The 16530-nt window shown below is 47.2% G+C and overlaps 1 protein-coding gene across 2 annotated transcripts in view; it reads right to left on the bottom strand.

The window, feature by feature from the left end:
* LOC134574477 (uncharacterized) overlaps window positions 1–16530 on the bottom strand; it is a 168571-nt gene that overhangs the window by 63634 nt on the left and 88407 nt on the right. For both annotated transcript variants that reach the window (XM_063433573.1, XM_063433572.1), the window contains exon 3: window positions 1916–2088. In XM_063433573.1, the coding sequence (XP_063289643.1) occupies window positions 1916–2088 (173 nt within the window). The remainder of the gene's footprint in view (window positions 1–1915; window positions 2089–16530) is intronic.

The raw sequence follows: 16530 nt of genomic DNA on the forward strand, positions 1-16530 counted from the left end.
GGTACCACTGGATCCACACAATGTCATGTTGCCGCACAGAACAAAACTATTGGCGCTACAAGTCGTAGAATAAATTAAGAGCATATTTAACAGGGTGGTTGGATGGCGTGTGGTTGGCCTTTGGGCAGACTGCTAAGCGATAAAGCATAATATATCCTTGGAGTAAGGGCCTGGTATTTCAGCCAGCATAGTGTATGTGCGTCCTATCGAGCTATACAAGCATAATACCACTGAAGCTGCACGTTATCGCATAGTAACATAACAGAAAAGAAAATATAAAAGTCAAATGAAATTAAAATGGAGATCAATGTGAGCAGTAGAGAGCAAAAAACAAAAATACAAGTATATGCTGGTTAACATGTAGTAGGCAAATAAGTGAGTGAGATTCCTGATTAGAGGGCAGCTTTCGTTGTTGTCACTAGTCAGCCGATGCCCCGAGTGGGTGGCAGGAGAAAGCAGCTGAGAGATATTGTGTGACAGGGTCTGAGCAAGACAACCCCCCAGCCCTAGGCAGTCACGAAGGCCTGCATCCTAAAACCACAAACTTGGGAGCTTGAAGGGGAGTACAGGTTCTTCCTTTTAAAGAGCAGGCAGAGGCTCCTGATGGACTGTAGCCACATGCAGCGATGGACCTTCCGCGCTGGTGGTCAATGCATCAGGAGATAATCCTTGTTGGTCTTCACCCCAGGTAGGCCATGAGTGGGGGATGTAAGCGCTGGTGTGGAGGAAGTGCCCGGGGGACCCACTCACCTCACGTCTCTCCTCTTTCCACTCTCTCTCCCACCGGAGCCTGTGTCGCTCAAGACAAGCAGATAGTGTGGCCCAGAAGTTTTCAAAGATCTCGGTCAGGCGCTGCAGAATACTTTCTGATGTGCCTTGTGGGATCATCGTAGGCTCTTGTACATGACGTTGCTGCATGTACGCCAACTTGGGGTAAACCGTAATGCCCAGGCTAGTGCTGGTGCAGGTGCTTGGGTTTAGCAGTTAGTGAGGCTCACCAGTGGGCAGCGGGATAACCCCCACTGGTCCAGAGCAGGGGGAGACAGTACTGTGATGAACAGAGGCTGCAAACCCAGGTCCGGGTGATCCAGTGTTTAAACAGGCTTGTGCAAGGTATCCCTGGTGCACCGATGGCAGCTTAGGTGTGTGTGGCCCGCTGCTAGACCCAGTTTTTCGGTACCATTGACATGAGGCTTTACCTGCCAATATCACACCACCAAAGCTGCATTTCAATCCCAGGTAATTAGTCCTTTTGGAAATGCGCTTCTAGAGATGACAATTGTCTGTGGTCAGCAGCTTCAGCGTAGGAATGCCAAAATATCTGGAGGGGGTATGTGACCTTTCAGTAAGAATATTCAATGTCGCCTACCTAGGATGCTACATGAAATCATGCTGATTAGTGCAGGTTCAAATGTCTGGTGTCCCTGGGGAGGGGAGGCTACATTATATCCCAGAGGTAAGAAGTTTCATTTTTATTATCTTTCCAGGAAAGTATTTAGGAATTTTGAAAAAACAGAACAGGTAGATCCATCCTACCATTCTAACATTACTGTTTCAATTTATATAAAGATGTAATTTCTCAGCACAAATAAAAGCTTGTCAATCTCCTTTATTTAGTTATTCTTGAGTATTTTGAATCACCTCCTTTCAATGACCGTGTTTTCAAATTTCAACCAACGAATGACCATAATAAAAGTGGCACAAAATTGCCCATTTGGAGTTTGACTATACCTACAAATCTCACATTTTATAAAAGGTTGATAAAGAGATCGTGAAATATTGCGAGAGGTCCAAAATAAAATGGCAAAACTATAAACCGTGCTACAGGATGGGCCGAACTCTGCAAGCTTAGATCCCCATAGAGAAGGACTGGCTTAGAACCATGGGAGTGAACTGATTAAAAGGGCCTACTTACCCTTTCTCCGCAGCTGAAGCACATACTGGCCCCGGCTAACTCTTCATAGACCTTGCCATTGTCTGTGGTTGTGTAGATCATAGCAGCGTAGCGACTTAGCAGCGTTTCATCAGGATGAAGGGCCTGGGTGAACAAATCTTTCATATCCCCATTCTCTGTCATCTCCTGGGGCTCTGAAAAAGAAGCACATTGTTCAGTTAATAGTTATCTTAGACGCGCAGTTGCCCTTAAGTCTCCACTTCATGTACTTTGCAACATAGCCACCAGATGGCGACTGAGAACCACTAGAGCACATTTCAACCTTTGCTACTGATCTGTGGCGATACTAAGAATCCTGTAACATTATTTATCTCCTTTATTTAAAGAATTCTATTTCATTTGGTGCTGTTTAAAAAGAGCCCCCGGAGATACTTGGTAAACATCATGACTGTTTCTTTAATGCTGGCGAACAGTGAGCTTACAGCAAGCTGAAATGCAATTAATTATTTCAATTTATTCTATTGGATAAAATAATATCCAGTGTATATATAGACACACTGACACGATAACCGGCATTATCAGCCAGATCCCATCAAAGGGGGCAGAGAAGAACGCAAACAAATAAAGCCCAAAATATTATCTGACTTTCTTTAATTGTTGACTTGCAGCGATTCATTTAGTAAAACACAATCACTACTTCCTAGGGGGAGGAAACTGCAAGCCCTCTATGTATTCAGAATTCTATTATTATTATTAGAACGGATATCTAAAATGAATGGCAGATTACAAACACTGCAGGGGAGGGGCGAAACGGAATAAAATGCAGATTAAAAAGCCGTTTACACCAACACCGTCACCTATGGGGCCTATTTACTAAACAGAGGATTGTAATGAACTGAAAACGGAAATGCAAAATGTAGGCACAAATAGCATCATTGGAAAAATATGAAACAATCTGATATATTGCCTACATTTTGCAATTCAGTTTTCAGTTCAATGTTTTCTTTTATTTAGATAATGAAGATACAGACATCGTCGATACAACCGGACAGACATATACACAGAAAGGATACAACTTCTGACTGGCAGCCTGTAAATAAGAGACACATTCTTACATCCTTAAAATGGTAATTAACCCGTATTGTGCTCGTCAAACACAAAATCATAAAGAATCACATTGTGCTCCCCCAAAAAATGATTTTATACTTTATTCGCCCCAGTAAACTTTCAGGCATATTGACTAAAGCCCAAAGATGTGATAATTATGACGGAGACATTTGTTTAGGTCAGAAATCTGAATTTGCTACACAGAATGACCCAATAAAGTGTCACTTGTCTCAATTCAAAATGAAGTCATGCTGATCACAACAGCCAACATTTCTCAGGTCACTGGTGTTTTCAGACTGTTTGGAACCCTGTGCCATCAGTATGAATTGCTGACAAGACATTATAAATACCAGTAATAATAATCATAATAATATACCAGAGTAAAGTATGAAAAAAACAAAACATAAAACCAAATTCATGCAAGGAATCATTAAATAATTTTATATCATTTTTACATAAATTATCTTTCAAATTAATATAAAACAGTCATTTCTACAAATAACGATAAGGTATATTATCACAAATAGCAGTAAATGGGATAATTCCACAATGTCGGTCTGTTTGCAGGGATTACACTATACACAGCTGTCAGAAGCCGCAGGTAATCAGTTAAAGAGCCTCTAGAACAACGTATGTTTGAGAATCAAAGCAACGTCTCTGAGAAAGGATTGCTATTCACACCCATGTCGGAACACTGTGATTTCTACCAAAATATACTGGGATTCACATTCCTTTCTCAGTAAACAGAAAGAATTTTATGGTAAATGAAGACACAGATTTATAGTGAATGGACAGATTCTCTGTGTGAATGGGCAGATTCTCTGTGTGAATTGATAGATCCTCTGAATGAATGGACATAATCTCTGAATGAATGGACAGATTCTCTGTGTGAACGGACAGATTCTCAGGGTGAATTGACAGATTCTATGAGTTAATGGCCTGCCCTATTATTCAAATATCCCCCCACATGCTGTCTAAGCTCCTCCCCATTAATCATATATAACCTACACTTACTGTCCCTCTAATTAAACAATGTAAAACATTGTTTTCCTGAGAAATGGCAATGTTTACATTTGTCCAGTATTACACCTCGAGTGGTTTGCATGAAGACCTTCATTGTTGGCATGGTTGGCATGGTTGGCACGCACAGAATGGTGATACTAAATGATCTTCAAACTTTGTGTGTCTCTGTGAGAGGAGCAGTGGATGTGGCCCGCGCTCATCAATGTTTATCTATGGGAAGCATTGGATAGAGGTCACCATTACTGATCACTTCACTAGACTGGACACTAACCTGGTGCTGGAATAAAGATGACTTTTAAAGGAATTGTAAACGTTTGTTTGGGTCAGGAATTCAGGCACTAATGTTAATATCTAGACATTTGTAATCCACAGAAAAAAAGTTTTTCCCAGTTTTTTTTTCTGGACACAATTTAACAAAATGCATAGTGGAGTCATTCAAATTTAAAATAATTTTGATAAGCTGGGAACATGAAATGCAACGTCTATAAAACATATTATTATTATGATTTTATGAAGTAAAAGCACAGCTTCAATACATTTTAAACTAAAAAAGCTTTTTAAAACTTTTAGTTTTTGTTTCTAATAAAACCAGGTCATTTCACCTATACATGAGGAAAGGAACCCATCACCCCCCCCTTCCCTCGAAAGCAACAAAATAAAAATTAAAAACCATCAACTTAAAAAAGTGAAATATCTTTTCTAATCGTCCTCGAGGAATTAAACTGGGAGAGCGACCACAATCTCCAATCAGATTTACGCTTTAGCACCAATTGCAAATAAAACATTATGAGAATGGCATTATTTGTGCCTTTGGGATGAGGGCACATGGTATTGGGATGTAGGAACCCTGATTACATGGTTTAACATCGGAGTGGAGCTTTAAACAAACTCACAAAAATAAATCTCTGGTGGGTAAAAGCTACTCGCACTTTCATCGCTATGGCCCTCATCATTTAAACCCAGGTGAAAGTATTTTAATGTCTGTAGGACACGTCTGGCAATGCTACGGTGGGTTTGTCATCCTTGTAGAATTTGGAAAAGAATATTCCTTGTCCCAGTATTTGCAAATTGCAGCTTTGTTTTCAGCAGACATTGCACCATGAAAATTTGGATGTTGGTATTTACTTACAGAAGGAAAAGAAAAATTAATTTACTGACCATGACTGCTGACCCAAATATAAAAAAACCGTTACCCTCAATAACAACATGACACCTGATTGTTGGGTAAGGGCAACGGCCACAGCTTTATTAAACTTTTAACACAGCCAGCATTTCCACCTGTCAGCTGTTGGGGTGACTACCCAACAGACAGATACTCCAAGTCTTTATCCAGAGTTCGTTCAGCCTGCCTTCGGCCATCAGCCCTAGCAGGCTGCGACTCCCCAAATCCTTTCCGTGCATTACGTGCGCTGGCCAGGAACTCCGCCACCGCGATGCCGGCCCTCTCTCTCCTCCTCCGGCATCGCGCCCCCCGCAGCCAGCGCCTTTTCTATACCCGACTGCAGCCCCGCATTAAAAATGTCCAATCCTATTTGGTTCAGGTGCACTCCGTCCGCCCTCATCAAATGTTGATTGTCCCCCTCCAGCTCCACATGCCGAACCGCCACACCACCAAGCCGCCGCACAAACCGAGAGATCGTCATATTGAGCTTGCGCCTGCTCCACTCCAGGCCTTTGGCATGCGGCAAGACCTGCCAGCCAGGACGGGGAACAATCTCCGACCAAATCAGGGTACAGTCCGAGAATAGCGCCAAACACCGGGCCAAGTCGTGCTTGACAGAGTGCATCAGATCCACCGATCTAACCCTCCCTAAATCATTACCTCCCGCATGGATCACAATTGTAACAGCCTCAGACACGAACCTGCTCAGGGCCACGCACTCCGGATAGACTTGCCTCCAGGACAGACCCCGTACACCCCTCCAGCGTACCCTTGCTATGTCCATGGGGATCCCTAGGTTCCGTCCATAGGGGCGAGACTGAGCCCGACGAGCTGCCCAATAGATAAACGAGTGCCCCAAGATCCATACATAACGGGGGACGCAACCTGAAACAAATTATAACAGATGTGGTCGAACATACAGCTGAAACCTCCTGGAAGACCATCTGCCTAATCGCTGCACCACCGAACCCGCCAAACCCATACCGCTAGCCTGAGTAGCGGCCCCGATCCTGAAGGAATGAGGCGAGAACCCAGATGGATCCTGACCGCAGTCCACCAGAGCTCTCCCCAACACTGACGCGAACTGAAAATGCGTAAGCGGGGACCCATCCGCATGCACCAACAACGAGGCCGCCGCCGGCCGACTCGCCATATACTGCTGGAAGAGCCGAACCGGGCAATACTCACCCCCATAGCTCCCCACCCTGAGCCACACACCAGCACCAGCTTGATCTGTCTTGGATCTGCGGATATGCAGATCCACAAACCCATCTGCCCAACGCACATCTGACAGCAGGAGTGGGGAAACCGACCGGCGATTGGGGGCGACAAGCTCCCCCACCCGCAAGGCACCGAAGAAACACAGCGCAAAACTCACCTGAAACAGCCGACTCTCGGAGACCGAGCCACAGACCCCCGGCAGCGCCCCCATCAGCTGCCACAACAGCTCCACTGAAATCGGCTGCCACCGGTCCGGACGCCTCCGGCTCCTCCACCCGCGCAGAACCCGCTGCAGGCAAAACTCCTTCGTTATGTCCCGCCAGCCTAAAAAACGAAACAAAAACGACAGAGCCGACAGCGCTCTCTCCGCCGATGCGCAGGATTGACCTTGCTCCAGGAGCCTACTCATATAGCGTAGTGTCACTGTGAACCGAGCTGACCCCGATGACATACGATCAGACCCCTCCACACACGACAGCCAACCTACCCATACCGACCTGTACGCCTTCCACGTGGCCGCAGACAACGAGTCCGACACCAAGGACATCAGCCCTCTGAAACCAGGTCCCATAAGTATGCCGGGCAGCGAAGACCCTCCTGTTCTGCTTCCGGGGCCGACTCCCGAAAACGGTCCCACTGAAACCGAGAAAGAGAGTCAGCCACCACATTCAAAACCCCTGGGACATGCCGAGCCTGCAACCACACATTAAACTGTAAGCTCAGCAGCACTAGGTGACGCAAGAGAGCCAGCACTGGCGGAGATGCAGACGATGATCGGTTAATTACATGGACCACACTCATGTTATCCGTGTGAAAAACCACCACCCGGTTACGCAACTCGTCCCCCCACAGTGCTAGCGCCACCACTATGGGGAACAGCTCCAAGAACGTAAGGTTCTGCATCAACTCCAGCTCACGCCATGCCGACGGCCAAGCAGCAGCACACCACTTGCCCTGAAAGTAAGCCCCAAACCCTACCGATCCCGATGCATCCGTGTATAGTTCGAGTTCGGCATTGGGAACCGCTTCCCGCAACCAGCATGATCGGCCGTTATACCTACCCAGGAAGACACTCCATACCTGCAAGTCAGCCCTAAGCTTGGCCGTCACCCGAATAAAATGGTGAGCCTCCCTGATACCCACCGTCGCCAATGACAAGCGCCGGCAAAAAGCCCGACCCATGGGCAAGACTCTGCAAGCAAAGGCTAGGTGACCCAGCAGTACTTGCATCGTGCGCAACTGAACCTTCCGCAACGATTTTACCAAGTCAATCTGCTTGAGCAGGACCATTCTTCTCATCCGGTAAGCGGAAAACCATGTCCACGGTGTCAATCTCGATGCCCAAAAACGACAGCCTAGTGGCTGGCCCCTCCGTCTTCTGCTCCGCCACTGGCACACCAAACCACGCGGCCACCGCGCGGAAGGCCGACAACAACCGAGCACATCCGTCACCCTCCTGAGGACTCACAAACAGGAAGTGCGTAACCGAATCCAAACCCGAATACTGAACCACAGACCATTCCAAAAACGAGGAAAACATTTCAAAATAAGAACACGATATCGAACAACCCATGGGGAGGCACATGTCGTAGAAAAACGACCCCTGGAATTGACAACCCAGCAGGTGATAACATTCTGGGTGAACCGGCAACAACCGAAAGGCCGATTCAATGTCTGATTTAGCCAGGAGTGCCCCCAACCCCGCTTCCCGAACCAATGACAGGGCCCTGACAAACGAGGAATAACGCACCCAGCTGAATTCCTTATCGATATCATCGTTCACCGACCTCCCAGCCGGGTAGGACAGGTGATGAATCAACCGAAAGGAGCCGGGCTCCTTTTTAGGTACCAGCCCAAGGGGCGATACCCGCAAGTTGGGAAATGGGGGGTAAGAAAACGGCCCCGCCATGCGCCCCAATGACAACTCTTTTCCCAATTTGGCACCCAAAACTCCCTCCTTACCCTGGACCGACCGAAGATTATCTGCCAACCGTGGCTCCGCCGAGAAGACAAAAGGGATCCAGAATCCAACTGAAAACCCTTCCTCCAACACCGCGGCATCGCAGCGTTTAGGGTAGGCCCCGAGCCATGGCAACATCCTTGCCACGCTCACTGGTGAGCCCCTCCGCAATGCGAGCACTCGTGCTTGAACCTACAGGAGGAGTACCACTTGCAGTGGCTCTCATTGAAGAGCCAGCACACTCCTTTTTTCTGCCCAGTCGGCGCACCGGAGGAAGCTCCGGCGCCGGCTGCCCCTGGAAAGGACGCCGGACGACTAGGCGTCATGAGTAACAGCCACAGGCTGCCGTCCTGCGTGCCGAAGTCCAACCCAGGACATGCCGCCATCTTCTGACGGAACTGCTGGTCGTACCGGAACCAGCACTGCCCGCCATACACCTTATACGCACCCCAAATCAGATCCAAGTACCCGAACAGCGCCGGCGCCCTATCCGGGAACCGACTGGTCAGAATACTTGCGAAAACCGCAAAACCCTGTAACCAATTCCCAAACGTTCGTGGGATTTGCTTACCTTTCTCAGGGTCCTGTGGCTCGCCACGACGTGGCCGATCCACAGAATCCCTGTACGGGGAAACCAGGGACAAAAAGTCCACAAATTCCCCTTTAACAATCTTATCCCGTGTCTCCCCTGGGACATGCATGCCCAAGGGGGATAGTTCACAACCCGGTAGAGAGGGACGGAACCCCCCCCCCCCATACCTGAGCCCTATCGGCTGGAGCCTCCTCCAGCACCCTGCGCACGTCCCCTGATTGGCTATGCGCAGCTGGCAACCTATCTACAACTGCCCTGAGCAAGCGCAACAATTCCCTATCTGCAGCCTGCTCCTGCCCTAGCGCACCCTTCCCCCCAGCGATGCTACCCCAAGCACTAGCGCAAGCCAACTCACCGCTCAGTGGAGCTGCCACAGTAGCCTGCTCAGGTTGGCAAGGTCTGGGAACCGTCCTCCGGTCCAAATCTTCCTCCTCCGATCCGGATTCCGAGTCCTCCTGCCTCCTCTGGGTGCTGTCCTGCCATATTGGACTCCTGTCCGGCAGTCCCCGATTCCTGGGCTCACTGGGCTGCAGGGCATCCACCCCAGCCTTCTCCTGGGCTGTACAGCCCTCCGCTCCCGATCTTGGGCGCCCCCACGGCTCCCCTGGGGCTCCGGCACCGTTTTTCCACTCACTTCCGGGTTCTCCGGTGGGGCCTGTGACGTCAGCACTGTGCGCTGTGCGTCCGTCACGTACGCGCCCCTTGCGATGTCCGGCGTCTCCACGCACCGCCCGGACATCCGACGTTGATACGTCACTTCCTGCCGGACCGGAAGAGAAGGAGGACTGCGCGAGCGCTCTTCCCGCGCTCCGCCATCTTGGGCCCGCCTCACTGCAGCTCTCACTACCCGCGGCTGCCTCCTGGCAGCCCGGGATACGCCATCCCCGCCTCCATGTTCCGCCGCCGGCTGCTGCCCGCTGGTCCCGGCCTCCGATCCGCCTCCTCTGCGCACCGGACTGGGGGAAAGGCGGGAAGGAGGCCTAGAACGCCTCGGCCTCCTCCCGCGAGCCAGAGAAGGAGTCTCCGCCACCTGCTGCTCCACCTCCATCCGAGCCTGGGGAAAGTCGGCCATCAGCTCTGCCAGAGAACCGGATCCATGGGAAGCCAGGTAGGCCTGCAGCACCCCCAGCAAAGCCTCCCTTGACAAATCTGCCATCTTGCAGGGAAGGCCTAGCTTGCAGTTACTAAAAACCACTGGATTGTAGTAACTAAATTTTTTTTTTTTTTTTTTTGACAGCAGAAGGCTAGAAGCTAAAGGGCTCTGAAACTTTGAAACTGTTCCAGACTGCTCCTTCTGCACTGGTGAGTCCCACCCCTCTGCTCACCTTCTTATATCCCCCCATATAGGCAACAATGTATCTTTATTATTCCCACCCCCTTACTGCAGGGCAGCAGTCATGCCTCCCCTTCCTTGCAGTCCAGGGGATATCTGACTTGGACTACACTAAAACATTACACTGTGATGGGAGAGCGCTAGAAAACATTTACATAAAGGTTATAAAGACAAGTTTGACCTTTTATCTATCAATTAAGTGTCACAGGAGTCGCACCCCAACACGTAGGAAAGTGGAAACCCACAAAAGGTGGATCCGAAAGACGTATTACCAAACCTTAGGATGGTCGGACTTAACGTATTAAAACAGCAAGAAACAAGATCTGGGTAAGTCAAGGTCAGGAATACCGAAATACACAGAGTATATACGAAGCCGGGTCAGGATACCAGAGAATCACGAGTCAAATACGAAGCCGGGTCAGGATACCAGAGAATCACACGTCAAATACGAAGCCGGGTCAGGATACCAGAGAATCACGAGTCAAATATGAAGCCAGGTCAGGATACCAGAGAAATCACACGTCAAATATGAAGCCAGGTCAGGATACCAGAGAATCACGAGTCAAATACGAAGCCGGGTCAGGATACCAGAGAATCACGAGTCAAATACGAAGCCGGGTCAGGATACCAGAGAAATCACACGTCAAATACGAAGCCGGGTCAGGATACCAGAGAAATCACACGTCAAATACGAAGCCGGGTCAGGATACCAGAGAATCACGAGTCAAATATGAAGCCAGGTCAGGATACCAGAGAATCACGAGTCAAATACGAAGCCAGGTCAGGATACCAGAGAATCACGAGTCAAATACGAAGCCGGGTCAGGATACCAGAGAATCACGAGTCAAATACGAAGCAGAGGTCAGGATACCAGAAAATCACGAGTCAAATACGAAGCCAGGTCAGGATACCAGAGAAATCACAAGTCAAATACGAAGCCGGGTCAGGATACCAGAGAATCACGAGTCAAATACGAAGCCGGGTCAGGATACCAGAGAATCACGAGTCAAATACGAAGCCAGGTCAGGATACCAGAAAATCACAAGTCAAATATGAAGCCGAGGTCAGGATACCAGAGAAATCACAAGTCAAATATGAAGCCGAGGTCAGGATACCAGAGAATCACGAGTCAAATACGAAGCAGAGGTCAGGATACCAGAAAATCACGAGTCAAATACGAAGCCAGGTCAGGATACCAGAGAAATCACAAGTCAAATACGAAGCAGAGGTCAGGATACCAGAAAATCACAAGTCAAATACGAAGCCAGGTCAGGATACCAGAGAATCACAAGTCAAATATGAAGCCAGGTCAGGATACCAGAGAATCACACGTCAAATACGAAGCCAGGTCAGGATACCAGAGAAATCACAAGTCAAATATGAAGCCGAGGTCAGGATACCAGAGAATCACACGTCAAATACGAAGCCAGGTCAGGATACCAGAGAAATCACACGTCAAATACGAAGCCAGGCCAGGATACCAGAGAAATCACACGTCAAATACGAAGCCAGGTCAGGATACCAGAGAAATCACAAGTCAAATATGAAGCCGAGGTCAGGATACCAGAAAATCACAAGTCAAATACGAAGCCGGGTCAGGATACCAGAGAAATCACACGTCAAATATGAAGCCGGGTCAGGATACCAGAGAATCACGAGTCAAATACGAAGCCAGGTCAGGATACCAGAGAATCACACGTCAAATACGAAGCCAGGTCAGGATACCAGAAAATCACACGTCAAATACGAAGCCAGGTCAGGATACCAGAGAAATCACACGTCAAATACGAAGCCAGGTCAGGATACCAGAGAAATCACAAGTCAAATATGAAGCCGAGGTCAGGATACCAGAGAAATCACACGTCAAATATGAAGCCGGGTCAGGATACCAGAGAAATCACAAGTCAAATATGAAGCCAGGTCAGGATACCAGAGAATCACACGTCAAATATGAAGCCAGGTCAGGATACCAGAGAAATCACAAGTCAAATATGAAGCCGAGGTCAGGATACCAGAGAATCACACGTCAAATATGAAGCCGGGTCAGGATACCAGAGAATCACGAGTCAAATACGAAGCCAGGTCAGGATACCAGAGAATCACACGTCAAATACGAAGCCAGGTCAGGATACCAGAAAATCACACGTCAAATACGAAGCCGGGTCAGGATACCAGAGAAATCACACGTCAAATACGAAGCCAGGTCAGGATACCAGAGAAATCACAAGTCAAATATGAAGCCGAGGTCAGGATACCAGAAAATCACAAGTCAAATACGAAGCCGGGTCAGGATACCAGAGAAATCACACGTCAAATACGAAGCCAGGTCAGGATACCAGAGAAATCACAAGTCAAATATGAAGCCGAGGTCAGGATACCAGAGAAATCACACGTCAAATATGAAGCCGGGTCAGGATACCAGAGAATCACACGTCAAATATGAAGCCAGGTCAGGATACCAGAGAATCACGAGTCAAATATGAAGCCAGGTCAGGATACCAGAGAATCACGAGTCAAATATGAAGCCAGGTCAGGATACCAGAGAAATCACAAGTCAAATATGAAGCCGAGGTCAGGATACCAGAGAAATCACACGTCAAATATGAAGCCAGGTCAGGATACCAGAGAATCACGAGTCAAATACGAAGCCAGGTCAGGATACCAGAGAAATCACACGTCAAATACGAAGCCAGGTCAGGATACCAGAGAAATCACAAGTCAAATATGAAGCCAGGTCAGGATACCAGAGAAATCACAAGTCAAATATGAAGCCGAGGTCAGGATACCAGAGAAATCACACGTCAAATATGAAGCCAGGTCAGGATACCAGAGAATCACGAGTCAAATATGAAGCCAGGTCAGGATACCAGAGAATCACGAGTCAAATACGAAGCCAGGTCAGGATACCAGAGAATCACGAGTCAAATATGAAGCCAGGTCAGGATACCAGAGAATCACGAGTCAAATATGAAGCCGGGTCAGGATACCAGAGAAATCACAAGTCAAATACGAAGCCGGGTCAGGATACCAGAGAAATCACAAGTCAAATACGAAGCCAGGTCAGGATACCAGAGAATCACAAGTCAAATACGAAGCCAGGTCAGGATACCAGAGAATCACGAGTCAAATATGAAGCCAGGTCAGGATACCAGAGAATCACAAGTCAAATATGAAGCCAGGTCAGGATACCAGAGAAATCACAAGTCAAATACGAAGCCAGGTCAGGATACCAGAGAATCACAAGTCAAATACGAAGCCAGGTCAGGATACCAGAGAATCACGAGTCAAATACGAAGCCAGGTCAGGATACCAGAGAAATCACACGTCAAATACGAAGCCAGGTCAGGATACCAGAGAAATCACAAGTCAAATATGAAGCCAGGTCAGGATACCAGAGAAATCACAAGTCAAATATGAAGCCGAGGTCAGGATACCAGAGAAATCACACGTCAAATATGAAGCCAGGTCAGGATACCAGAGAATCACGAGTCAAATATGAAGCCAGGTCAGGATACCAGAGAATCACGAGTCAAATATGAAGCCAGGTCAGGATACCAGAGAATCACGAGTCAAATACGAAGCCAGGTCAGGATACCAGAGAATCACGAGTCAAATATGAAGCCAGGTCAGGATACCAGAGAATCACGAGTCAAATATGAAGCCGGGTCAGGATACCAGAGAAATCAAAAGTCAAATACGAAGCCGGGTCAGGATACCAGAGAAATCACAAGTCAAATACGAAGCCAGGTCAGGATACCAGAGAATCACAAGTCAAATACGAAGCCAGGTCAGGATACCAGAGAATCACGAGTCAAATATGAAGCCAGGTCAGGATACCAGAGAATCACAAGTCAAATATGAAGCCAGGTCAGGATACCAGAGAAATCACAAGTCAAATACGAAGCCAGGTCAGGATACCAGAGAATCACAAGTCAAATACGAAGCCAGGTCAGGATACCAGAGAATCACGAGTCAAATACGAAGCCAGGTCAGGATACCAGAGAATCACAAGTCAAATACGAAGCCAGGTCAGGATACCAGAGAATCACGAGTCAAATACGAAGCCAGGTCAGGATACCAGAGAATCACGAGTCAAATATGAAGCCAGGTCAGGATACCAGAGAATCACAAGTCAAATACGAAGCCAGGTCAGGATACCAGAGAATCACGAGTCAAATACGAAGCCAGGTCAGGATACCAGAGAATCACAAGTCAAATATGAAGCCAGGTCAGGATACCAGAGAATCACGAGTCAAATATGAAGCCAGGTCAGGATACCAGAGAAATCACAAGTCAAATACGAAGCCGGGTCAGGATACCAGAGAAATCACAAGTCAAATACGAAGCCAGGTCAGGATACCAGAGAATCACAAGTCAAATACGAAGCCAGGTCAGGATACCAGAGAATCACGAGTCAAATATGAAGCCAGGTCAGGATACCAGAGAATCACAAGTCAAATATGAAGCCAGGTCAGGATACCAGAGAAATCACAAGTCAAATACGAAGCCAGGTCAGGATACCAGAGAATCACAAGTCAAATACGAAGCCAGGTCAGGATACCAGAGAATCACGAGTCAAATATGAAGCCAGGTCAGGATACCAGAGAAATCACAAGTCAAATACGAAGCCAGGTCAGGATACCAGAGAAATCACAAGTCAAATACGAAGCCAGGTCAGGATACCAGAGAATCACAAGTCAAATATGAAGCCAGGTCAGGATACCAGAGAAATCACACGTCAAATACGAAGCCAGGTCAGGATACCAGAGAATCACAAGTCAAATATGAAGCCAGGTCAGGATACCAGAGAAATCACAAGTCAAATACGAAGCCAGGTCAGGATACCAGAGAATCACAAGTCAAATACGAAGCCAGGTCAGGATACCAGAGAAATCACACGTCAAATATGAAGCCGAGGTCAGGATACCAGAAATTCACAAGTCAAATATGAAGCCGAGGTCAGGATACCAGAGAAATCACACGTCAAATATGAAGCCAGGTCAGGATACCAGAGAAATCACAAGTCAAATACGAAGCCAGGTCAGGATACCAGAGAATCACAAGTCAAATATGAAGCCAGTTCAGGATACCAGAGAAATCACAAGTCAAATACGAAGCCAGGTCAGGATACCAGAAATTCACAAGTCAAATATGAAGCCGAGGTCAGGATACCAGAAAATCACAAGTCAAATATGAAGCCGAGGTCAGGATACCAGAGAAATCACACGTCAAATATGAAGCCAGGTCAGGATACCAGAGAAATCACAAGTCAAATACAAAGCCGAGGTCAGGATACCAGATAAATCACAAGTCAAATACAAAGCCAGGTCAGGATACCAGAAAATCACAAGTCAAATATAAAGTCGGGTCAGGATACCAGAAAATCACAAATCAAATATGAAGCTGGCTCAAGATACCAGAAAATCACAAGTCAAATACAAAGCCGGGTCAGGATACCAGAAAATCACAAGTCAAATACTAAGCCGGGTCCGGATACCAGAAAATCACAAATCAAATATGAAGCCGAGGTCAGGATACCAGAGAAATCACAAGTCCAATATGAAGCCAGTTCAGGATACCAGAGAAATCACAAGTCAAATACGAAGCCGAGGTCAGGATACCAGATAAATCACAAGTCAAATACAAAGCCGGGTCAGGATACCAGAAAATCACAAGTCAAATATAAAGTCGGGTCAGGATACCAGAAAATCACAAATCAAATATGAAGCTGGCTCAAGATACCAGAAAATCACAAGTCAAATACAAAGCCGGGTCAGGATACCAGAAAATCACAAGTCAAATATAAAGTCGGGTCAGGATACCAGAAAATCACAAGTCAAATACTAAGCCGGGTCCGGATACCAGAAAATCACAAATCAAATATGAAGCTGGCTCAAGATACCAGAAAATCACAAGTCAAATACGAAGCAGAGGTGAGGATACCAGAAAATCACAAGTCAAATATGAAGTCGGGTCTGGATACCAGAAAATCACAAATCAAATATGAAGCTGGCTCAAGATACCAGAAAATCACAAGTCAAATATGAAGCCGAGGTCAGGATACCAGAGAAATCACAAGTCAAATACGAAGCAGAGGTGAGGATACCAGAAAATCACAAGTCAAATATGAAGTCGGATCAGGATACCAGAGAATCACAAGTCAAATACGAAGCCGGGTCAGGATACCAGAGAATCACAAGTCAAATACGAAGCCGAGGTCAAGATACCAGAAAATCAC

Source organism: Pelobates fuscus, chromosome 10 (genome assembly GCF_036172605.1).
Source record: "Pelobates fuscus isolate aPelFus1 chromosome 10, aPelFus1.pri, whole genome shotgun sequence".
Taxonomy (NCBI): Eukaryota; Metazoa; Chordata; class Amphibia; order Anura; family Pelobatidae; genus Pelobates; species Pelobates fuscus.